At 30.7% G+C, this 26,436-nt stretch overlaps 1 protein-coding gene across 4 annotated transcripts in view; it reads right to left on the minus strand.

The window, feature by feature from the left end:
* The window catches only part of LOC140047207 (formin-binding protein 1-like), a 35,917-nt gene extending 10,605 nt beyond the window's left edge, over positions 1-25,312 (minus strand). For 2 of the 4 annotated variants that reach the window (XM_072092082.1, XM_072092080.1), the window contains exons 1-10: positions 25,193-25,312; positions 17,278-17,393; positions 17,038-17,091; positions 15,620-15,830; positions 13,100-13,204; positions 12,672-12,800; positions 12,036-12,182; positions 11,384-11,611; positions 9,067-9,126; positions 6,319-6,330 (exon numbers count right to left, since the gene is read on the minus strand). In XM_072092082.1, coding sequence (XP_071948183.1) covers positions 6,319-6,330; positions 9,067-9,126; positions 11,384-11,611; positions 12,036-12,182; positions 12,672-12,800; positions 13,100-13,204; positions 15,620-15,830; positions 17,038-17,091; positions 17,278-17,393; positions 25,193-25,222 — 1,092 coding nt within the window. In that variant the 5' untranslated portion in view covers positions 25,223-25,312. The remainder of the gene's footprint in view (positions 1-6,318; positions 6,331-9,066; positions 9,127-11,383; positions 11,612-12,035; positions 12,183-12,671; positions 12,801-13,099; positions 13,205-15,619; positions 15,831-17,037; positions 17,092-17,277; positions 17,394-25,192) is intronic. The other 2 variants (XM_072092081.1, XM_072092083.1) reach the window with 2 other exon arrangements.
* Between the last annotated feature and the right edge of the window lie 1,124 nt (positions 25,313-26,436).

A 26,436-nucleotide genomic window follows, 5' to 3' on the forward strand; every position in this document is an offset into this window, starting at 1 on the left:
TAATTATGAGAATTAGAATTACAAGCAATTTGCCTTGTTTTCATTTATTTTCCAGCAAAATTTCATCAATTTAGTACTTTCGAAAAATTCTTTAAAATGCAAAATTAGCTCTTCTTTTTTTTAAGGATATAGAAAATTAGAGCAAAACAATTATTTTATTTTTTTATTCCTTTTCTTGCAATTTATTTGCAGTTGTCAAAATTGTGATTTTTATTTAATAGCTTTATAGCAATTTGAAATCACATTTTAGTTTTATTACAAGCTGCATTAGACATTGCTTTCGGACTTATTTGAAAATTTGATAATGTACAAATTTGCACTTTTTTATATAATTAGTATAAAAATGAAAATAAAATGAATTTTAAATGCTTCAAATGTTTCAATCTTTTAATGATTAAAAAAATTTATTTAGGCCAATTTAAATTGAAAAAAAATGTAAATATTAACTTTGTAAAATGGATTAGTAATTATAAAAGGTATATTATTATTGATAAAATAACAGTAAAAAGTTAATTATTTATCCATCTTTATGCATGATAAATGTTAATAATGTTGTTAGTTCTGAATGTAAGAACAAATATTAAAATGTATGGTTTATACTAAAAGGTCAGTAGATAGAATGAAATGGGGAAATATAATTTGAAAGAAATTTAAAAATTATTATGTACAAAATTTCCACTTACAAATTTCTGATTGGTAATCCAAGAAAATTAACATGTGGGAAGAAATGCAAAATAATGTTAAAATGTTTATTTTATTTTTATTCAGATATAAACATTCATTATTTACATTAATATGACCTTGTATGTATTGAGGAATTAATAACAAAAATACCTAAAAATCTTCCACCACCAAAATGATATTAATTGGTAGGACCACTTACCTGGATAAACCAACTTTGGCTTATTCATCTTAAAAGGAAAACCCTCATAAGCAAATGGAACATTCTGCCATTCTTATTCTAATATAAATTCCAAAACCCATATTTCCAATACTCAAATTGGTCACAGGATTTCCGGAAAAAAATATTTCCAAGACCTTATATGCGCTAAGATGAATAGGAGTTTATCCAGGTAATAATAAATAATTAGTGAACACAAACAATATTCACATGGTGGTGGTGTACTATATAAATGTGTAAAACTAATAAAATATAGTTAGTTTTCCATGATCAATACATTTTTACAAACTGAAATGTTAGCAATGTGGTGTAATAATAATAAATTGTGTCGGAATATGAAACAATTAAAAGCACTGTTGAGAAAACAAGTCGACCAAAACCTTAAAAATTAAACTTTATAATAAAAAGGGACGACGACAATTTGAATGATCAACAGAGATGTGGCAAATACATGCTCCAGGTTGAAAAGGTAACTCACAAAATTGAAATAAAAACTGACAATGCCAATAAAACTAATTAAAACGTCTAAACTGAAAGCAAACCAATACACAGAATATCAACAAATGAAACAGTTTATGATTTTCAGAAAATCAAATTTTGAAACTGAAACTTGTAAGGTGATATTAACGATGACACTGAGTGTGTGAAAACATGTTCCAAATATCAATCACTGATTTACATTACAATATGTATTAGTGCTAGGTTAGGGAGACATTGCAATGGGAAAGAGAGAGATTTCTACTAAGTTAGGGAGACATTGCAATAGGAAAAGAGAGATTTCTACTAAGTTATGGAGACAGTGCAATGGGAAGAAGGAAATTTCTACTAAGTTAGGAAGGCATTGTAATGGGAAGAAGGAGATTTCTACTAAGTTGGGGAGACATTACAATAGGAAGAGGGCAATTTCTACTAAGTTAGGAAGACATTACAAATGGGAAGGAGATTTCTACTAAGTTAGGGAGACATTACAAATGGGAAGAGGGAGATTTCTACTAAATTAGGGAGACACTGCAATGGATAGAAGATTTCTCAAATGTTAGATCACATTAAATTTACCATTTTGCTAATGCTAAACAATTTTTAGAACTTTTTAAAAGTGTATTATGTGATTCAGTTGATGGAAAAATGTCCTAACTATTACAAATTCATTGGTGAGGTGTCCAGTATAGTCCAGATCCCTATGTCAAAAAAAGTGCCTTCGTGTGCAGATCATGGGGAAAGTGTAAACATTGTGTTTTATGAATAATTGAATCATGCTGGTTATAAAAACCCATGTTGTCAAATTTCTAAAGTTCATCTTTGACCTCTGACCTCAATTTGAATGTTTTGACCCATTGAAAACAAAATGGTCATATCTTTGCAACGCTTATTTTAAATGAAATAATTTTAGTGTCAAATTATTTGGGAGAGGCATATTAATATTCGTTCTAATGGAAAAGTTTGTCCAAAAATGGCCGGAAGTATGAATTTTGGCATCTTTGACCTTTGACCTACATATCATATAACTCCGTAACTAACAGTTGGAAAAACTTTAAATAGGGCTCAAATTAATCTGAAGGTATATATTTCTATTCAGTCTAATAAGAACTTTTTCGAGAAAATGACCCAAAATTTTCTTATTGACCTTTGACCTGTACAGGTAGTACACATTCCTACAGTCTTAAAAACTATTGGCCGTAAAAGGTTTTTTTTTGTGAAATTGTTCGAAAAATTTACATTTATATGTTGTATAATAACAATATTTTATAGAAATGTAAAATAATTCTATTTATGATAACTAACTTTGTAATATATTAACATCAGTTGCATTTGTTAAAATATTAAAATGTGTTATATTTGCTGATTTTAAGCACTTCACATGAATTTATCAGAATTACGTGTATTTAAATATAAAGTTTTATTTTTTTGACATAAAGAAAATTTAATTATCTATCAAATAAGACTATTTTCAAATTATTATGGCTAAAACTTAATTAGATACAGGCAAAAAGGTGTATTTTTTTACTTGTTTGAACAGCGCCCTCAATCTTCATTTTCCCCTCAAAATACCACATTTTTATGTGGTTTCATAAACTTAGCTGGTTGTAACTTTTTAAAAGATTTGTTGTCAGTGAAATGTAACTCACATACCCCTTCTACCACATACTAAGTAAGTTTCTGAGATAAAATGAAAAAAATATTTTTATAGCTTGATATTTTTCTTAAGGTTTTTACATGGTACACGCTAAAAAAGATTTTGATTTTGTGCTAAAAATCCATGTTTTTAGTTCAGTACAACAATCTTGTACAGATATTCTTACACAAACAGCATATTTTATTGGAAAGATAATCATAATATCTATCCAATAAAATATGAATTTTGTGTATTAATATCTGCTAGATAGCTTTTATTAAAGCAAAAAGATGGATTTTTAGCTCAAAATTAAAATATTTTTTTGGTGTGTATCATGTAATAACCTCAACAAAAATATCAAGCTATCAAAATATTTTTCTCATTTTTTTTCAGAAACTGACCTAGTACGTTATAAAAGTGGTATGTAAATTACAGGTTACTGTAAATAATCTTTAAAACAAAGTTATAACCTGTTAAATTTATGAAACCACATAAAAATGTGGTATTTTGAGGGAAAAATTAAGATTGAGGGCGCTGTTCACACAAGTAAAAAAATACACCTTTTTGCCTGTATCAAATTAAGTTTTAGCCATAATAATTTGAAAATAGTCTTATTTGATAGATAATTAAATTTTCTTTATGTCAAAAAAATAAAACTTTATATTTAAATACACGTAATTCTGATAAATTCATGTGAAGTGCTTAAAATCAGCAAATATAACACATTTTAATATTTTAACAAATGCTAGTGATGTTAATATATTACAAAGTTAGTGATCATAAATAGAATTCTTTTACATTTCTATAAAATATTGTTATTATACAACATATAAATGTAAATTTTTCGAACAATTTCACAAAAAAAAACCTTTTACGGCCAATAGTTTTTAAGACTGTAGGAATGTGTACTACCTGTACAGGTCAAAGGTCAATAAGAAGATTTTGGGTCATTTTCTCGAAAAAGTTCTTATTAGACTGAATAGAAATATATATCTTCAGATTAATTTGAGCCCTATTTAAAGTTTGTCCAACTGTTAGTTACGGAGTTACATGATATGTAGGTCAAAGGTCAAAAATGCCAAAAATCATACTTCCGGCCATTTTTGGACAAACTTTTCCATTAGAACGAATATTAATATGCATCTCCCAAATAATTTGACACTAACATTATTTCATTTAAAATAAGCGTTGCAAAGATATGACCATTTTGTTTTCAATGGATCAAAACATTCAAATTGAGGTCAGAGGTCAAAGATGAATTTTAGAAATTTGACAACATGGGTTTTTATAACCAGCATGATTCAAATATTCATAAAACACAATGTTTACACTTTCCCCATGATCTGCACACGAAAATACATAGGGATCTGGACTAGTACTGTTAATGTTTGACAATAAATTAAAATGTTCATACAAGCATGCATTGAAAAATGCAACGTTATAAAAATATCAAATGATAACAAATTCTAAAAAAAAAACAAAAACTGGATCTACTTTAGGTTAACATACAATTACAAGCATATTAAAATGCAACGAACTTTCAACACATTTTCAGGCAGTAAATTTTACATAAAATCACAGCATAATTTTCAAGATTGTAGAAACAAGACAAGATAACCAAGTCATCGCAAACAATCAACGTAATGTAAACTACGTAATTAAACAAAACAAAAAATCTTTACTCTCTATAGCCGCAAAACAAGCAAAACGTACCATTTGCCCACTGACTAATTACAAAAATGAAGCAGTTATTTAACAATATACTTTGCTTGACACATGAAACCAGAACTGATACGATTGAATGAGAATAAACAATTGCACAACATCACAAACATGCAACGATCGCACAACATTGCAAACATGCAACGATCGCATAAACATTGAGACTTTCACAAGTATTCCTGTTCCAGTCACAAAATAATCTAGATTTGCAACGATCGTAACGACGAAAACATGCAACAATCGCAAAACATCGCAAACATGCAACGATCGCAAAAACATAGAGATTTTCACAAATATTCCTGTCACAAAAATAATCAGAAAAGAAATAAATAAAAGAAATGTAAATATTAAATAATAAAATATGACTTTAAAATTTAAATCTTTTCTAGTCATAAAACAATGAAAAATAAAAGAAAAAAAATGTAAAAAGAATTTAAAGCAAGACTTTCACAAGGTTGTCTGTTCCAGTCAAAAAATTAAACAAAATTAATCACAAGAAACAAAATATGTTTTAAAAAAATGTGAAATAATACACAGGTACAAAACGATATCACTGTAACAATCATGGCCTCAACAAACTAGGGCCTAGAAAGTTTAAATGTTAATGAACTTCAATCAAGAATTAACAGGTTACTATAAACTAGAAACTAAGCACACATTTAAACAATAACTATAGTCTGGGATTTACAAAACTAAAACTAAACAATTTAGGTTTAATCTGATGGTAAAGGACATACACAAATAGTAATTCCAAAATAACCCAAGGAGTTAAAATGTTTCATGATTTTTATAAAGAAAAATAACTTGAGCTTATAGAGTTTTAGCTGCATTTTATAATGATATAAATGCGTTTGTATGCACAGGTTGCAACATAAGACTATTACTAACAAATTATAACCATGGGTGGGTTTTTTTGTTTGCCAGGCCCTCTCAACTGTTACCTTTTCATTTTTGAAAATCTGGTTGTATCACAACTTACAAATGGCATTTGAATTTTGTCTTTCTTAATCATTTAGATTTGTTTAGATGTGGCAAGCCAAAATATTAAACTGATCAATGAACAACCACATGAACATTTTTTAATATTTTTTTTACGATAATAAATGTTTTTGTCAGAAAGATTATGTAAAAGCTAGTTAGTAAGAAAGCAACAAGGCTTCAAAGCATCCGCTGTGTGTTTAGATTGTTAGGCCTATTATAAGCACGATGTCTTTCAAGCAAGCTCTAAACAAAGCTCCACCACCAGCCACACATAAGCACACATACTAAAGTATCATTTCAAAGATTTGCCTACCATTTGGCATGTTATTAAACTTAGTCACTGTATATGCATAAAAAACATAATTCATGTTCAATGCAATATAAACTTATAGTAGGATTTTATTAAAGAAGTTGAAGCCTCCAATAAAACCAACGAATATATTAAAAATAAAATTACTGTTTTTGTTTGTTTTTAGCAATGATGTAAGAACTTAATTATTACCATGCCAACAAAGTAAACATCACTCAAAATGTATAAAAAACTAAAATACAAATAGAAAACAAAACAATAAACAACACATGGCCACAGTGCTTAACTGACCTTTGATTTGAACTGGTCCATAGAAAATAAAAAGAATTTTAAAAGAATTATTATAATTGTGGATTTAACCAAAATATACTAATAAGTTATACCTTAAATTAAATAACATAATCAAACACATGCAAGGCCTAGGTATTTATGATTTTCTTTTTTATAAAAAGAAAAAAATATAACATTTTTTTACTGGAAAAAAAAAGACAGCCCAGACTTTTAGGAAGAATAGAATATTGAGAAAATAATCAGATAAAAAAAACTACCTCTATGACTCACTAACTAAACATTTCAGATTTTTTTAATACTGAAATATAAGATTAATCTATTCATAGACATTAGTAATGAGCACATACTGAAACGTAGCAAAGTCAATGTTTTTCAAATGTACACACATAAATTTGAGTTAATAAATGTAGCTACTACTGTAATATCTACTTGTTTAAACTATATTCTGTTAAAGGTAAGGATTGGTAGATGGAGGGTCCAGAATAGTTACTGTAGTAAAGAGATACGGTACGGATTGGTAGATTGGCTCAAAATGGTTAATAATATGGTAATTGTTTGTTAGGTTTAAAAGCAGTGATACAGTAAGGAGTTTCAAAGCACAATAATCTTTAATGTATAGGCGTATTTGACTGGTCATTCACAAACACCTCGCAGTGAGCTACTTCCAGTGTTCGTATATCAACGGTGAAGTGTTTGAGGAGATAGATCTGAGGATTATCTCCTCAAAATAGCCCAGTCAAATACGCTTTATTTCCCAACATGCAAGCAGTAAGCTTTACCAATTTCGGAAAAAACAAACTGAAATTTGTACGTATTTGCCAGAAGATGTTTACTATAAGCCTATGTCAGAAATGATCTGTTGTCACTAAACACAAATGTACAGTACGTCTTTCTAAATGTTAAGATGCATGCTGGGAAGTCATCATTCTGAAATGTCCTATTATTATCCAAAGTTAGAATACCAGCTACCAGTAAAAAAACAGAGCTAATTCTACATTAGGAAAGTTACTAATTGTTTTGATAACATAGACAAATGCACTCTGATATTATGAAAAATCAAAACTACAGCATTTTTGTTTAAATTTCATATGCAAGCCACTCGCAGATGGATAAAATATTTTATAATTATATTACAGTCGTAGCCACCAGCACAGTTATGTTCCAATCGACCACTTTTTGACAGAAGCCTTTGACAATTCCTGTGATCTGCACACAGATTGTTCCATTTTCTTGTGGCTACATCACAGATAGTGATTGAAAACTAAGTCTCATTTGATGCTTAGAAAGAGTTACAACCCTGGGACTAGGTCAGGATTGAACCATGGACCTTGGGATTGGAAGGCAAGCACGTTAACCACCAAGCTACAGCCTCCGTATGTGATTATATTAATTCCATAATTTCTTTTAACAAAACCTCATTTAAAGAGTGACAATATAAAGTATATTCTCAAATATAAATACAGTAGTAGTTAGCTTAAATACAGAGTGCATGTCTAGAGTTTCAAACAACCAAGAAGAATACCCATGCAAATCTATTGCCATAAACAATATTAAAAAAAAGGAAAGGAAGACAATTAGAAGTATTCAACTAAACCCTTGCCAATAATGCATGCAAAATGTACTGCTCTCTGAAATAATAAAACTAAGCAAGTATGCACAATTTAGAAACTTGTTATACACAGCAAAATGGGGTACCACAAGAATTTTAAATTTTAGCTGTTTTTAAAAAAATTAATAGATGTAGTATTTTTTTAAATTGAAATTGTTGCACTTTTTTATTTCTAAATATATGCAAAATTTAGAAACTTTTTAGTGCCAAATTCTATACACAGCAAACGAGTACCACAAGAATTTAAATTTATATTTTTGGTTGTTAAAAACGTGTTATTTTTACTAATAGTTTTAAGGTTCTTGCATCTATGCATCTTGCATTTAGCATACTTTGAATTGAGAACAATACATTGAAAGCAATTGATTTAATTAAATTCCATCCCTATGATAAGATCTAGAGGGATTTCATGCTAGTGGCAATGAGGGTTTAGACAAGGGAAAGTAAGTAAGTTAAGTGGGAAAAATTCAATGAAATTAACATATTTTGTTTATCTGTCAATAAAGTGTAGTTGTGAGTGGATACCATACACACACAAATAAGCACCAAGTTATTTAATAACATTCGTTTTATTCATGCTCAAAGTCTCTTAATGCTTCACATTATCTTTGGTAATTATTTGATCAAATATTATATGTGGAAATTTGTTGCAGTGCAATTGTGTCTTGACATTACCAGGTACCCATTTGTAAACCTGGGTGGAGAGAGGCAAATGTAAGTAAATGTCTTGCCTAAGGACACAAGCAATGTTGACAAGCGTTGGATTCGCACTTATGATCTCATAATCAGTGGTACAACCCTCTTTCAGATTGCAATTTTAGAAAATTTTCTTTTTAATTTAACCAGATTCATGCATGTGAACTAGTTATTAAAATGTTAATAATAGACACTGGATGCAACTTTAAAGAAGTAATTGTTTGTTAGCTTATTTTCAAACAATTTATTGGTACTTTTTTGTGTGGGTATGGTATGTGTGGCGTGGGGGGTAAAATGTGACACCTACTGTACATGTGCCAAATGCAAACAAACAAAGTGTCATGACAACCAGCTGCTAACAATACAACCTCTGACATTGACAAAATAAACAATAACAAAAATAACAAGAAAACACAAACAGGCTTAGTAGTAGCACACAATACCTTTCTCCTAAATGAAGATTTCTGTAGAATTCTATTTTTGCGATCGGGACTATCTGTATCCTGTATGATGTAGTGACACACAGAAAGAAAAGGCAATGGAATGTTAAAAACATGTAGAACAGGTTTCCCTCCAACGTTTACATTTTTTTCTAACGACATGAAGTTAAAATTTTGGCAGTTTTTGTCTTCTTTTGTTACCAATTAAAATCATTTAACTAGCTAAGCTATGTTAATTCTCCATGTGAATGAAAGTAAAAAATGTTGTCAGTTGAGTGTCTGAAAGTCTTGAACTAGGGTAGGGAAGGGGAATAGTCATTTATCGGAGATCTTCCCCAAAGCCTTGGATTTGGAGATTACATATATAAGAGTCTCTGGTTTGGTTTAGAGACTCTCACATTGGACGGGGAATTAATTGGAGGGAGACCTGTAGGTGCGAATAAAATAAATATATTTATTGCTAAATTGCTGAAATGAAGGTTGTGAATAAAACAAAACATTAAATAATAATATACATACTATATAGTTTGATTAATGATGGTCAATATTAAAATAATATATTTGGTTATATAACCACTGATTTAAAGCTCTGTCGACACTATCAAACTAGATGGTAGATGTGAAGTGCCCAAATATGCAGTATGGTAGACATCATCACGTTTTTTTGTTAAATAAAGTTTGATAGTGTAGACAGAGCTTAAGCATTATTTCGAATATTTTGAAGGTGCTTGGAGTGCAATTCTGTTGCAATTTCATTGAGAATATTTACCCGGGTATGTTGGTGACCTACCAAGTTAGTGATTGGTCCATGAAGACAACTTACCCGGGTAAATAACCCTGAACACGGCCACATAATACGTGAACGCAATCTTTATATTATGTGGTGCGAGGAGTTGATTAAGCCAGTACAGTACAGTATATATTACAATTATTAATTTTATAAATAGCAGTATATATATAAGATATTAAAAGTTGTTTTGAACAATAATATTATGAAAAGAGATTGATTTTTCATGCAAAAGATATATATGCAATTTTTTTTGTTAGAACATTTGGGAAGTTATAAAAATATAATATTTCTACAAAGTAATTCATTTTAGAAATGTTATTATAGACAATCCGAAATATTAAAAGAAATAATTTTAAAATTTCTAATGATTATTTAAGCATATTATAACAAAATTTACTCTAATATACTTGAAGCAAATCAAATGGTATTTATATTGCCATAAATGTTAAAAAGTTGGAAATTGGAAATAGTATTCACTGGTGTTTGAGTTAAATCGTTTGCATTGAAAATTAATTCTGTAGTCTAATTTATTTATGTGACTTTAAACAAGTATAGCAAAGTTTGGCACTAACAGACAGTAAGGCCAGCTGTCTTGTTTGACATATACACAGTATAGAACATGTGAGAAGTATGTAAGGACAATAAACCAATAAATTTGTTAAGCCGCCAGCCAAATCACTGTTCTGCCAAATGCTATTACCCATTTGGGGTTTATATTTTTGGTGTGTCCGTACTTTGGAAACTACTATAATTTGAAAATTAAAATCTCATGCTTTTAATTTCCTATCAAGTCATGTCACGTCACATGGTATACAAAGTAGGTGCTAATACTTTGTTCATTTTCTTAACTAGTATAAGAAACATTCACAACAGTTTAACAATATAAAAGGGACTGGTTTATATAGTAATAATAGGTAAATAAAAGAAAATAATAAAATATGGAACAGGAATATAACTTGTGAAATATTTATCAATGAATATTCATGACCAGTTATAAATATGTATAAATGAGTATTACAAATACCAGGAAGACAACCTATTTAATCAATAACACTTACCAAAACATTCCACACAACAAATATTTACATAATATTTATGATAGTATAAATAAAGATGCTAGGTATAAACATTTTATGACATGAAAAATATTTCCTCAATCATCAAGTTGTAGCTAGCATCTTTGTTTATACTCAGCTCTGGACCAATGCATTGTGCACTTTTTCATAAATGATGTGGTTTAATAACACTGCGTATATGATGACTATAAGTATAAGTCCAATTATTTATTTTGGTATTATCAGAGATTTATTTACTATTGCAAGGGTATGTTTGTACTGTACTCAATTTGGTGCAGAGGCTTTATACCCTAGTCAACTCAACCAACCAGACCAACTTTCAAAACAATACCAGCTGTATAAATGGACTTATACTTGGTTTAACACAGTAAAACAATCACAAGTGATCACAAGTACCATAAACATGACTTTTAAGATGCAAAATGAAAAAACAAAAAAACAAACAAGTACATACCTTTTTACTGAATAAACCAATTTTTCGTTTAGTTTTCTTAGTTTTACCAGATATAGTACCACCACTACTCCCATTGCTAGGTGTGACTGGAATCTCTAATTCAGATGAGATTGAGTCTGTATCAACTGGCTTAGGATGATGACCAGGCTCTACATCCAGGTCTTCAAATGTTATATCCCCCGGCGGAACATAACCGGATTTATATTTGTCCGTTACCATGACAGAATCCTACAAAAAAACATAAATAAATGTTATGAACATGAGTTTTTATTGGTTGGGAATAATTTTCACTGCAAAAAAGCCATTTGAAACATGCACGCTTATCGGTATAAATTAAAAAATGGTACTCTCAGAAGATAATGCTGTGCAATATGAACCTGATTTTAATTAACATATTTTAGAGGGGTGTTCAATGAAAATTTATACTTTTTGAGTAATATCTCGCTCTTCGAGGAGAAATGGTTATTGTTGGTTTATCCGGGTAAGCTAGGCATGAAAAAGATTTTTATTATGATTGTTATGCTTGTGCTTGCCTTTTTGTGTACTTTTTAAATGGTTTTTTTAATCTTTGTAACCACAACCAAATTTGGTATACAAAAAAGAGTTTTGGATAATAAAGTTTTATTGAATTGAAATGGCAAATGCAACTTACTGTACTTGGTTTGATCTGTTCTGCTTCTTGAACCATAGCTTCTAGACACTTGACTAATATAGGATTCACATCATTTTGTGATATTGAAAACTTCTTGTAGAACTCGCCCAACGATCTGGTTCTTTTTTCATCCATATCTTGCATTTTCTGTGTGTAAATTATTATTATTTTTCTTAAAGATTTTGTAGTTTGTAGAGATTATTATAATAAATCAAGCATTGAGAAACTAAGTGAATTACTTGGCAAAACACAGGGGGTGTGTTATTTCATATCTCAGCCCATGCTCCAGACACATCCAGACAATCAGAATAAACACAGAAGCATGTCCATATCAACATTTTTTAACCTACATATGGGTGCTGCCAGTGATTGACCAATCATGACATAGTGGAAAACTCATTTTATTTCTTTATTAGCCATACAAATACAAAAATACACAATTTGATAAGGAAAAGAATAACTACAGTTTAAAATAAAACTTTGACCCATAGGACGGTAACATCGTAATCATCTGAACCGTTGCTTGTGATTGGTCAATTCACGTCACAAAAAAACACAGGTCTCGCAGAATTATTAAACTTGCAGCTGTGTAATTGGTAGAACATTACAACTGGTAGAAAATAAAACAAAACAAACCTGGAAAACAGCTGGCATGTTTGTAAAATAATGTTCCTTCTGTGCTGTATTTGTTTTCTGTAACTGTAGTATGTAGTCATTCTTACTGTCTTCTCTCAGCTGATTTTTTGTATTCATAATGCTTTTTAACTGAAAGTAATACAGTGATAATAGATTGATAGAGTGATAATCTTCTGAAATGAATTTACATGGGTTTTACAATCAACAAACTTTCAAGTTTTAATTTTCTTGCAGATTGTGAAGACAAACCTGTAGCCTTTTTCAAACTAGAAGACCAGCAGTGAAAGTGCAAGTAAATCGGCCTACTGTAACTCATGATTTTTTGGCCAATCCTAGCCAGCATCTTTTCATCTACTAGGCTAGGACTAAATCTATCATTTCTTCAGTCTGCGAAAATCCTGGCTACGAGATTGGAGTACATGACTTACCCTTTCTACGGCAGCTTTTGTTTGGTTCGGGTCATTATCAGCCCGATTAAATGCTGCCTTGGCCTGCTCGAATGCTTTGTGTGCTTGCTCATAATGTTTTTTCACCTGAAAACAACATAACGAAAATCATTATTATTGTATTGAAAATATCCATATAGGTTTATAAATCAACATGACATTGAACCAAAATTGTATGATTCAGTAAATTTTAAATCATGCGGCCAAAGGTATGTAGTTGTACTTTTTTGTAAAATAATTTAATACTGTACTCTTTCATTATATACCTAGAAACAAATTATATTAAAACTATTTGAAAAAAAAGTTTATTAGTTTTAATCCCTGTGAACAACAAAATTTAATAGATAAGGTTGACTGTGTTCAGTGTTGATTTTTCAAACAAGTATCTTCTAGTATTTCCCTTTCCATAATTTGTGTTAACTTTAGACACAAGATTTGGGCAAATTCATTTTGTCCAGATAAACCAGATAACTCAATTTATACCAAGAAAGAATATTGGGGTAGGTGATTTAACACCCTTTGCAATGCAATTTCCTTGATACCGATAGACAGTATAAAAGTGATATCAATCTTTCTATCTAAATATACAAAACAAAACTACTGATTTGAGACTATTATAACCATCAATCAAATTATATTATGATGCAAGGCAGACAAGGAAGTAAATGCTCAACATTAACAGTTTAATAACTCAGTCATTTTTAAATTTCCAAAAATTATTAAATACCATAATGATATCAATCTATAAACAGGTACTGTGTAAAGCTACCTTACAGTATAAAGACACACTATGGTATAAAGTTACCTTACTAGTACTAAGACAGCCCTACAGTATGGTGCTATTTATGTAGGTAACCTAACCACAGGATATGTATAGGCCTCACATAACTTAAGGCCACCCTAATGTAAATTACAGTAAGTAAAACATGATGATGTACAATCAACTCTTACAACCTCTCTGAAAACTAGAAACTCTCCTAATAGCAAACTTTTCTTGACGACCAAATAGTCCAAAATTTCTTTTTACCATTAAAAAAACATTCCGAATACCAGAATTTCTGGAAAACCAGACATATTTTGCCGACCCAAAGGTGTCCAGTATTGGAAGAGTTGACTGTATTAGTTAAATGGCGTAGCTTATACGTGAGCCAGTTCTTTCATGCCCCTACAATATTGATTACTGTAGATAGCATAATACCATCATCTAATGTAATCTCTTGTCTCCAGAATCATCATTATCTAAATTAGCAAATCTTTCATCCAGGCAAATCAAACTGTACAGTACCACTATCCTAGATTATAAGTATCTATGTGTACATTTATGAAAGAAAATCGACTTAATTCAAGCGAAAATGTTTTAGTCTCAACAATTATAGACATCATCTTACAGTTAATAAGTCAAAGATGCTCTCCGGGTGAAATGCCATCCTGAGATGAGAACGCGTCGTCTTGTTTGTAGTAATTAGTCAGTACAGCTAATTTTTTGGAAAATATATTTCGTAATTTTACTTTCTGATTCCGAAATAAAAGATTGAATGAATGAATTACCCATTTATTCTTATTCTTGAAAATAATTCTATTATTACAGACTGAATTGCAGGTTTGTTTATATCTAAAAATGAAATGCACATTACATACTGTACACATTATACAAAAATAATTAAATTTATTAATAAACATTTTTGATATTATATTTCTGAAGATTATTAATTATATGAAGATAATCAATATCACAATATTTAAGCCTATTATGATAGAATGGAATGTTGTAGTATTTTATACCTTTGCACATGAAGTTGAAATAGTGTACTACCATTCAGTTTAGTTTTTGTTGCCATAATGAAAAAAATGTGTGAATTTCATCAGCATCTCGTAACCACTTCTAAGAAGTGTATAACCAATATAAGTGATCTTGAGTTATGGTCGATTCTAGGAATTCCAGATACAGCATCAAGTTATCTGAAGTGTAGGCTTCAGATTCTAATTTCAAGGTGCTTTGTGATCCTATTCTGACATTAGGGACTTAATGAAACATGACAGTTAGGGGAGGACGACGAATATCCTGTGTTCGCTAGAGTGTAAAATCATAAACAGTCAACATAGCCGTTTTATTAATTAAATGGCTATGGTTAAACTGAGCCTTGCATTCAAACGCCGCGCAGAATGTATTGCTTTTAACACAGCCATTTTAACCCAATAAAAATGTTATTTCATTAAACGATTAAATTAGAAGTTCAAATATTATTTAGAGTTTTGAAATTCCCACGTTTAAGTGTAATTTGAACTGTGTATTTAAGGTTATATGTACATTATTTCTAGTCGTTCTCTGTAAACAGGAAAATGGCAACTTTATCGCCCGAAAAAAAAGTTAAGACGACGGAATTTCACGCTAAGCTTCGGCCACTTTGTTAAAGCTCTTGCATAAATTATTCATGAGCACCGTCCTGTGGTTACCCGTCGTGTTTTGTAAAGTCCCTATTTACCTAGATATTTTAAACATACCCTGTTGAGTGTATCGATTGAGTCTTGTAACTTCTTCTCCTCTTTTTCTCCTTCTTTTATTATACCCTTTCTTTCTGCTTTTAGTTCAACCCCTAACATCAATGCCTCTTTTGTGACCGTTGTTACTATATTCTCTGATATCGTTTCATGTTGTAACGCCACGCTGTTTAGTTCTTTAAGTAAACCAACGAAGGCTTTGGTGCACGTGAATCTAAAAAAAAAAAAATTATTATTATTTGTGACGGATGTGATAGTGATCTCCAATCAAAAACACTCTAAAGGTACAGTCATAGCCTAAAGCTTTGTCTACACTATCAAACGTTATTTGATGTGCCCATATATGGACATGATGATGTCATATCACTACCACATTTGGGCATATCACCACCATATATGGGCACATTACACTTTATTGTCAAACAATTTTCATAGTGTAGACAGTTTTAGGATGGGTTCAATTCAATGATCTGACAAATTCATACCCATATCAAAATGTTATCCAGTCAAAGGTCAAATTATAAGGTCAAAGTTTACAAAAGAATATTCATGTACAGTACAGGTAAAGTACTGTTTGAAATATAGAGTTAGCTATTATTTTCATTTAATTGAAAAGTGAAAATGAAGTTTTTAATTGGAGGGGTCTTCAATTTGACAATCTGAATTATATAGTTCAATAATTGACAAGGAAGTACATCAATAATTACAAAAGAATAAGCACTAAAATATGTCATCCTTCCTTTGTATGATTTTCTTGTGCCTGTATAGAAGATATGATTTACTTATCAATGAGTAGTCATGCTTTGGCTTACTGGATCATAATACAAGCTATGCTTTATTTCAGATTAACTGCAAAAACGTTTGGTTTAGATAAAGCCGGTTTTCCACTAGGCGAATTTGTTTGCATGAATTCAATGTTTCGCAACGAAAAAAATCGTGCTACACTTTCCAAGAGCTGCAATTTTCATTTCCATTACGTTGTCTGCTGAGGTTTTTGATTCACATGAGTGCTCATTAACGCGTAATAGCTCATTTCCTGAGCTCTGATTGGATGCGTAATTTTTTCGCTAAGCAAAACATAGGAACAATTTGAGCTACTAATTTCACAGAAGCAAAAAACTCAAGGAACTAGCATTTTTTGCAGAAACAAATTTAGAAGATGAAAAGACAATTATGCATATATATTTGAAAACAATAATGGGATCACCAGCTCGCCATCAGCCATTTCATAACAGGGACCTTTTGACTTGCGACAAACTACGACCTAAACACTGATGTGTCGGTCGTTTTGTTAAGGAAGAAAGTGAGCATTTTCCCAACTTCTCTGTATGCGCATAATTAATTAACATGATGACCTCACTTACAGGTCGTTGCTAGCTCCAAAGCTTCCTAATACCAACCTTATAAGTTTTAAAACTTACCTATTGTATGCTTCTTCATCTTTTTTAGAAGGCTGATATTTTTTGACTAGTTGTCTGAAAAAAATTAAACAAGTCAAATAAATATATGATTAATGGTATTGTATATTTATATACAATACCAGGGCTATCAAATTATGGATGGAAAAAGATAATCTATATATACATACAATCAATCAATAATAATAATATACTGTATAAACATTATGTGTACAGTATTCATATAATCAATATATTTCTTACTTTATTTTTCCAGCATATTCATTTTCTATGGTTTGTCTTTCTCGTGAAAAATTACAAAACTTCTGCAAGAACTCAATGCCTTTATCTGTATGTTTCTTTATGGGTTCAAATTGATCCTGAAAAGAGAGCAAATATACAATACAAGTACTGTACAACCATCAAGAAATTGCAGTTGGATTTGGTTTATTGGCAAATGAACTTCAGAAAGCTACTCAATTCTCAGTGCTGTATCACCACATAGAGTATGACTGTTTGTGTACAGTAGTATCTCCTACAAGGCACAGCATTTCATGTGTACAGCATGTGGCGCCTGCAATGTGTATGTGGTGCCTTTATTTAAAGGTTACTGTAGGGTATGATACAAGCATCAATGTGAAACATGTGTGAAACTGTATCACAGAACTGTAAAATACAAGCAGATGGTACTGTACCATCAATATTCTTTAAACCATTCATAAAATTAAGATATTTATAGAATTATTTGTTTGGGTCAAAGGTCATATTCTACGGGCTATTAACTTCATCATAAAATTCACACTCATTACCTATGATGGTTAATGCTTAATTAAAGCTACCTCTGTCAATAATTGATGATGGATCCAGACAATTGTTATATACTGTATTTATTTAGGTCAGTTTTAATAATCTATCCCCCGCAAAAAAAAATGGATATTTGGTGTACTGTAAAAACCCATCAGTAATAAGCCTACCCTGTGCTATAAAGTCTATCCCAAAGTTGTAAAGAAAATGTATATTCGGTGTAAACAACAATACGATAATGATTCAGTAATAAGCCCACCTTGGGCTATAAAGTATATCCCAAAGTTGTAAAGAAAATGTATATTCGGCGTAAACAACAATACGATAATGATTCAGTAATAAGCCCACCTTGGGCTATAAAGTATATCCCAAAATTGTAAAGAAAATGTATATTCGGTGTAAACAACAATATGATAATGACTCAGTAATAAGCCCACCTTGGGCTATAAAGTCTATCCCAAAGTTGTAAAGAAAATGTATATTCGGTGTAAACAACAATACGATAATGACTCAGTAATAAGCCCACCTTGGGCTATAAAGTCTATGCCAAAGTTGTAAAGAAAATGTATATTCGGTGTAAACAACCATATGATAATGACTCGGTAATAAGCCCACCCTGGCTATAAAGTCTATCCAAAAATTGTAAAGAAACTGGATTTGATATTGAACTGTTATAATAATGACACTGAATAAGCCCACCTTATTAAATTTGAAGTAATAGTTTCCATTCAAAATGATATATTGTACAAAATTAAACCAACATCTCATCATCAACAACCACACATCTACAGTAAATGGTGATGCCTTCATCTTTAAGGATTAAGCTTACAAATACAGTACAGTACAGTAGGTAATAATTAAATAATAAGTACTGTTAAGAGTAGTATACAGAATGCTAAGTAGAGGCATTTGCTTCAGTATATTATTGTGGTAACCCCAGAGTGTCTGTGTTAAATCAATGATATTCCTAATCTGATGATGAGTCACAGCTAAATACTGTACTTTGAGGATCTAATTATAAATTTTAATTATTTATCAATAACTCATCTCAATGAAATTGTAGCCACACTACGTAGATCTAATAATAAGCAGTCCTTAAGCTCTGTCTACACTATCAGAACTAGTTTGACAAAAAAGTGTGATGTGCTCAAATATGGTAGTGATATGCCCAAATATAGTATTATGACATCATCATACATGTCCATATATGGGCACATCACCTTTTTTTTGTGTCACATAAAGTTTGATAGTGTAGACAGAGCTTTTGTTGAATTTCACTTTAAAATGTACTGTAGAGGTGAGCACCTTGTTTGTACTTTAATAAGTATTGTATTAATAATATTATTAGGCAAGTTTTAAAAGTACTTAATTTATAGCAATTAAGTTTGTCCTGTGAATTCAAATTTGATCAAAGGATTGACTAGTTTTTAAAGTTTATTCCAAGAAAAAACAGATGCAAGATTAGGTTAACATCTTAATCTCTCTCTCTGGCCCCATAATACATAATTAAATCATGCCTAAATAATACATAATTAAATCATACCTAAAATACAAATAATACATTTGATTAAAATGTCACTGATATAATGATGAAATATTGGTGTCATTTAGTCATTATTTCTGCTACACTTTCCTCATCATTAATTTCAAATCAACTATGAACATCTTTTGTATTTTTTCATCAACCATTGACCAAGTATAAAGTAAGTAAGCTACATTATTAGCTCGAGTCAGTGGATCTTTGGAATTCTAATTCCCAATCACTATTATGGTAGACTCGAAGAGACAGATGTTGAATTCATAAATAACACCTCTTGCATTCTGACAAACATGGCTGTGATTTTTTCATACACATCCAACAGCGAGTAACTGGACAATTACAGGATGGATAAACTATTTTAATTTATCATACTTACTGTAAACAGTAAACTAAGTCTCATTTGAGGCTTACTGTAGGAAGTGGAGTCTAGCAATAGGTTAAAATTGAACCCGGGATCTTGAATTGGAAGGCAAGCACTTTTATCCACTAACCTACATACTGTACAACTATACTACAATTACATACTGTACATTACATTACAAAATGTATTCAAAGTAAAATATGTTAAGTAAATTAATCATAAAACAAAATCATTGCTTAAATCCTACTGGAGAAGTAGAATAACACAGTACTAACACTGTAACCAGAGGTGAAGCTACAGTTCACGCTGAACCAAAAATGGTGGCTGTCGCCCAATACATATTGGTACAAAGCTAGGTCTACTATACACTATCAAACTTGTTTGACAAAAAAAGTGTGATGTGCCCAAATATGGTAGTGATATTCCCAAATATGGTAGTGATATGACATCATCATTGTCCATACATATACAGTATGGGCACATCACATTTTTTGTCACATAAAGTTTGATAGTGTAGAGCCCCTAGGTATTAGTATAATCAGTTTGATCATTAAAACATTTCCTTCATGTTGGTACATCCTACTGAATCAGTCCAGGACACATAAAACATAAATTAGGGACTTTACCTAGAATGTAAATCCGTATTGTATGATTACCTACTCATGACTACTGTGCAGTAAATTAATAAACTAAATTGAATTGAACAGAGATAAAGATATAAAACCAACTAGAATTTAATTCGTCACTTTGACGAATTATAGGTGATCATTTTTATCATTTTATAGAAATTAATATTTTTTAAACATGCACGTATGTTAACATACGATCGGAAAATGTTCATGTATGCCATCTTATTATACGCTTATAGTGCTGAGTTGTGCCTATTATATGCCATACATTATGTACAGTATACAGTACTGTATATCTATATACAGTGTAGCATTGGTGAAATTACAGACACACATCATGTTCTAATTTTTCGGCACTGATGACATTATCAAAATAAACTTGTAGATAACAATATCGAAAGATAATGAATTGAGTAATAAAATATAACAATTGGAAGAAAATTTGGCACGTACTGTAGAAGGGCGGTGCGCTCTTTAAAAATTGTATAACTTTTACGAAAGCGATGAAAAAACTACTTTTTAACTTTAACTGGCCATATGATGAAGTCACAAAAAAACCAATTAAATCACCCAATGAACCAGGCACCCATGGCCCGGGCAATTTATTAATTATTTATTAAGGCAAAAATCAGAGACTTTACATGGAAAAATATTGTATTATAAACAAATTTGGGACGTTTCTGACCATTTTTCTTGTCCATTAATAGACAAAATTTTAAAAATTAAATTTTGGCATTACCTTTTTTTTTATGGCAGAGAATATTTTACAAAAATTGAAAGAAGACTTAAGAAAAACACTGAATCAAGACCTTACAAATAGTATAAAGAATGAGAAATCCTAAAATTGAAAGTAATAGGAAAAACTTAAGAAACCTCACAAGGAATGGAGTATACAGTACTGTAGTAAAGCAGCTGAAACAGAGATCCGTAAAAACAGAGAAATAATTGTAAAACTTAAAATAAATTTCATAGAAAAGAAACCAGATGAAATTGTTTATACTGTAAAACTTGACCACAAAGAGGTCTTCCAAAATCTCCAGTTTTCATGTTTAGGGAAAGTTGAGTATAGCAATTATATCTCAATGACACTTGTTACTACATGGCAGGTCAAACTCTAATTTACTTAACAATATCAAAAGTAAATAGACCTCTAACTGAAAATGAAGCATAAAGTACAGTACCCTGAATGCACTTACAGTAGTTATCAAACAGAAAGATGTGGTGTTCTGAATATTTATATTAAAGAGGTGCAGTAGACATTTGTATTAAATAATTAAGGCACAGATATTATAATAATCTAATTTATTAATTAGTTATTGATTCATAATAAAACCATAAATAATAATAAAAATGAATGCATCACAAATGACCAATGGATTTAGAACATAGACGCAGGTTTTTAATGTTACAATAACACAGTAACCCTTTCTTTAGAACTCATTCAAACAAACCTACAACAGAGGTGTCTTCTTTACTGCCCATGTGCTATTTATAGAGGTGTACAGTACCACATGTTATCTCTTTTCTGTTACAAAATATAGGAGTCTCCTTTGTTTCCTTTCTGCTCCAAGAAGTGTAGTGTACCCCTTGATGCCTCTCTGTTCCTACAGTAGAAGTGTACTACCCCTTTTTTCCTCTCTGCTACTAACTGTAGAAGTGTACAGTACCCCTTATTGCCTCTCTGTTCCTAGAAATGTGCCCCTTGTTGCCTCTCTGTTCCTAGAAATGTACCCCTTGTTGCTTCTCTGTTCCTAGAAATATACCCCTTGTTGCCTCTCTGTTCCTAGAAATGTATCCCTTGTTGCCTCTCTTTTCCTAGAAATGTACTCCTTTTTGCCTCTCTGTTCCTAGATGTACAGTACCCCTTGTTGCCTCTTTGTTCCTAGAAATGTACCCCTTATTGCCTCTCTGTTCCAAGAAATGTACCCCTTGTTGCCTCTCTGTTCCTAGAAATATACCCCTTGTTGCCTCTCTGTTCCTAGAAATGTACCCCTTATTGCCTCTCTGCTACTAGAAATGTATCCCTTGTTGCCTCTCTTTTCCTAGAAATGTACTCCTGGTTGCCTATCTGTTCCCAGAAATATATACCCCTTGTTGCCTCTCTGTTCCTAGATATGTACCCCTTGTTGCCTCTCTGTTCCTAGAAATATACCCCTTGTTGCCTCTCTGTCTCTAGAAATGTACCCCATGTTGCCTCTCTGTTCCCAGAAATGTACCCCTTATTGCCTCTCTGCTACAGTACTACAAGTGTGTTTTTTGCCTCTGCCATGATGACATTGTTTAAATGTCAATGTTATACCCTTGTACTGTACCCAACTTTCTATCTAATTATCAAAATTTGTAGCTTTCCTTGACAAGCAATATAATAATGTCACTGTGTGATTGATATTACAAGCAAATTATTATTTGATCACCTCAAATGGGGTTACCATTAATTACCAGTACTACTGTATTGTATCATGTTACAGTACATGTTACAGGTGCCAACCCTTTTGGACACACACATACCAATCACAAGGCAAGGTACAGTAGTTTTTCTTATGACTAGAGGTGTATTGTTAAAACTTGAATGGTGAAAATTACTGTACAAACATTAGAATTATTGCGTGTATTTAAGTCTGTGAATGAGTTCGTACATTCAAGTCTTTGAATAAGTTCATACAGTACATTCAAGACTGTGAATGAGTCATAATAAAGCAATGACCTTCATGACAATTCTTTGAAATACATTTAATAAAAAGAAGAGGACACAAGAAAATTACATAGTATTACTTTAAAACTGTAACTTTTGAATCAAGGTCAGCAGAGGTCATCCACTGTATACTTCCGTATGTCGGATAAGGAAGAGAATTAGAACCATTAAAACAACTACAATGGGAAATGACATATCCTATTTGAATAGCATAATAAATCTTTTTTTATTAAAATCTTGTACATAATAAAAGAAAAATAATATAATGTTCTATTTTAATCAAGGAAATAATGACTACTACACACGATAATACAATATTGTTCTATTATTAGTACAGTAATTAGTAGAGGAAATATTGTGTACACTTTAAGTTTATAAAGCACAATTTGTTTTTAATAATTAACAGAACAGTACAGTACACTTAAGTTACATATGGTCATAGTAAATGGTGTATACAGTGTACAGTACAGTAGTATCACAGACCTCAAACGGAAATTTGGGGCATGGTCATATTTTAATCAGGGAGGCTGTACAGTAAATATATTTGTTTGAAAGAATATTCACATGCTTATTAAAATTATGATTGAACAGCACATTTAGTACAATTTTTTACTTTTTTTTAAGAAATAACAATTTAGTTAATATTCAGCCTTAATGCAAAGTCATTAATTATTAACAAATATATTACTTTTATTTATATCTGAAGCTTAAATAAAAACAAATAATGGTTGGTCAACAACAGCAACATAAATATATATTTTAAAATCTTTAATTGTTTTGTTAAGATAAAAAGGAGAGTACACATAAATTATTATAGTTTCATTGCTAATTAGTACAACATTAGTTTAGCAAATGTTTTTAATGATTCATAGGATTTTATTTGAACATGTATTTAAATTTAAATTTCTTTTTATGACTTTATATGCGTTCTTTCACTTTCAGTGTGATATGGCAGGCCTATAACTTTAATGTATGAATATTTGTATTACTGCATGCGGATGCGGATGAGTGGAAAATGAATATCTTAGGCCTAGATATTCAAAGTATACAATTGTTGGGTTAGGCAATATAGAAGAGAAACACCTACACGATAAAGAAGTTAATGTTACTACTGTACAAAACAATAGACAACCAGCACACCCCTTGTTTGTTTGTTTGTTTGTTTTATCTTTTCACCCAGTATAAAGATAAAACAAACAAACAAACAAACCAACCTCCGTCTCACCAAATATCCTCTTGTTAACCGTTAACAGCAGTAGTTTAGTTACAGACTTCAATTAGGCTAAGCTATTAATAGTCTTGCCAAAATTGAGTGTATAACTATGTTTATTTTACTAATTGTACTTTTTTATGTCTTGTGTGAGTTCTTCTCACGTTTATTTAAATTCTCATTGATGAATATATTACAGTATATACATATAAGTACATTTGTGACAATTAAAAGTAAGTGTTTAGAGTAGTTAAAATACCGGTATATTTACATAATAAGACGCCAGAATTCAGTATTAACCATATATTTTCTCATTTAAAATTTTAGATACGCTGTTAATTAAAATGTAGAAATGAAAAATGGCGTTAAAATACTAATTGTACTTATTCAATGTTAATAATTACTGTAGGCCTAAAGCTTGTTTAATTCTGAGTACTGCACTTAATTAAATGTTTTTAAAAAAAGAGTTTACATTCCATTATATTACCCCAACAATAAATATAGACCTAACCAATAATTAATAACAATTTATTTTTTTCTTAAATTAAATATTCATTTTCTTGTTTAGTTTAGTCGTAATCGTATAAATAATATATTGTTTAGTTTAGGGTATTGTTTAGCCTAGCCTAAATAACTTCCTAGCCTAGGCCTAGTACTAGTAGGCCTATCTAAAAATATGCACCCATACAGCAGGCTTTTACAAAATTTACCAGACTGATGAATAAAAAATGCAAATATAAATATTTGACTTTTATCTTAATTTTGCCAAGCCAAGCCGTATGTCTCATCACTAATGATTTGTTCCGGCTATCACAACGGTACAAATTAACCTCGGCTAGGCGTTGAGTTTCTCCGACAACATACCAACAAATGGGATAGGCCTGTGTTTAACGACATCAAACATCGCCATTACGAACAGTATGATGTTAATTTTTATACCTACCCATAGTTCAGAACCCCATGAAGTTGTCATAGTTCCTGGTTTATTAAAAATACATGAAACTGCTGTAAAAATGCTAATAAATTTCCAATAAAATATGGAGAGCCTACTCCCTTTTATCAATAATATAGGGCATGTACAGTATATTATCAATTTGCATTGTGGGTTCGTGGTCTCTTTGCAGACGTTATAGACAACCGTTTACTTCCGGATGGAATAAATCCGGTGTGTGGTTAATTGTTCCTTATTTGTAAGCCTATACCTACGACTTTTCGACGGTATTTAAATGTTTTTATTACATTTTATCACATTTTGCAAATTTCAATACGTATTTGTTGATTAATATATTCGAGAATAATTGTACAAGCCTTTACCAGATTAGAACTATTACTTTGTTATATGCCTATTTATTATTAGAAACTTTAAAAAAAGTTTGGACTCACATATCAAACAAAAATTAGGCCTACCATCACCATAAATATTAATTGTTTGATCATTAAAAACTGTTTTTATTGCAATCTAATATCGATTGGATATTACAATAAATACAATATATAAACATTTTAAAAGTTTAAAACATTCTTTGCAATATAAATAAAAAGATACTAAAGAAATTTTAAACTATTCTTAAATTAATTAATAAATTTGTGAGGAAAAAACACAACTGTTTTAAAATCAGCCTAGTAAAAGGCATGGCTGCAAACTCTGTCACAATGACTTAAAGTGGTATGTGGGTGAAAAGGATGTAGGAAGGAAACCAGGGACAAGGAGGATTGAATGACGTTATATATTCCATCGACGTAGACCCGGTAGGCCCTATCTAAGTGCACTATTAAGTGCCTATATTATGTTTAAATAACATTCTATCATAATCTTCGGGTTGTCGGCATCTTCACCCGATATCGTTTTCAGTGCATTTTGGTTTCAGTAGGCCTATCAATTTTAACTTTTTTTAATTTTAGTAAAAAAAAAAGAATAAATAGATAAAATACCATTTCAATTGCCACAATACCACCCATAAATATTTATTTATTATTTATTTTTATTTTATTCATTTCGGCAATAAACATAAAATAATAATTACAAAAAAAAACAAAAAAAACATAGAAATATATATATATATATATATGAAATACAAGAAACGAAGCCGAGGAGAGACAAAAGCATTAGACAAAACGCTGTCACCGGTAAGGTGTGTCTCTCCAACACAAAAATTACAAATAACAAGAATATATTATACTAAAATA

Source organism: Antedon mediterranea, chromosome 4 (genome assembly GCF_964355755.1).
Source record: "Antedon mediterranea chromosome 4, ecAntMedi1.1, whole genome shotgun sequence".
NCBI lineage: Eukaryota > Metazoa > Echinodermata > Crinoidea > Comatulida > Antedonidae > Antedon > Antedon mediterranea.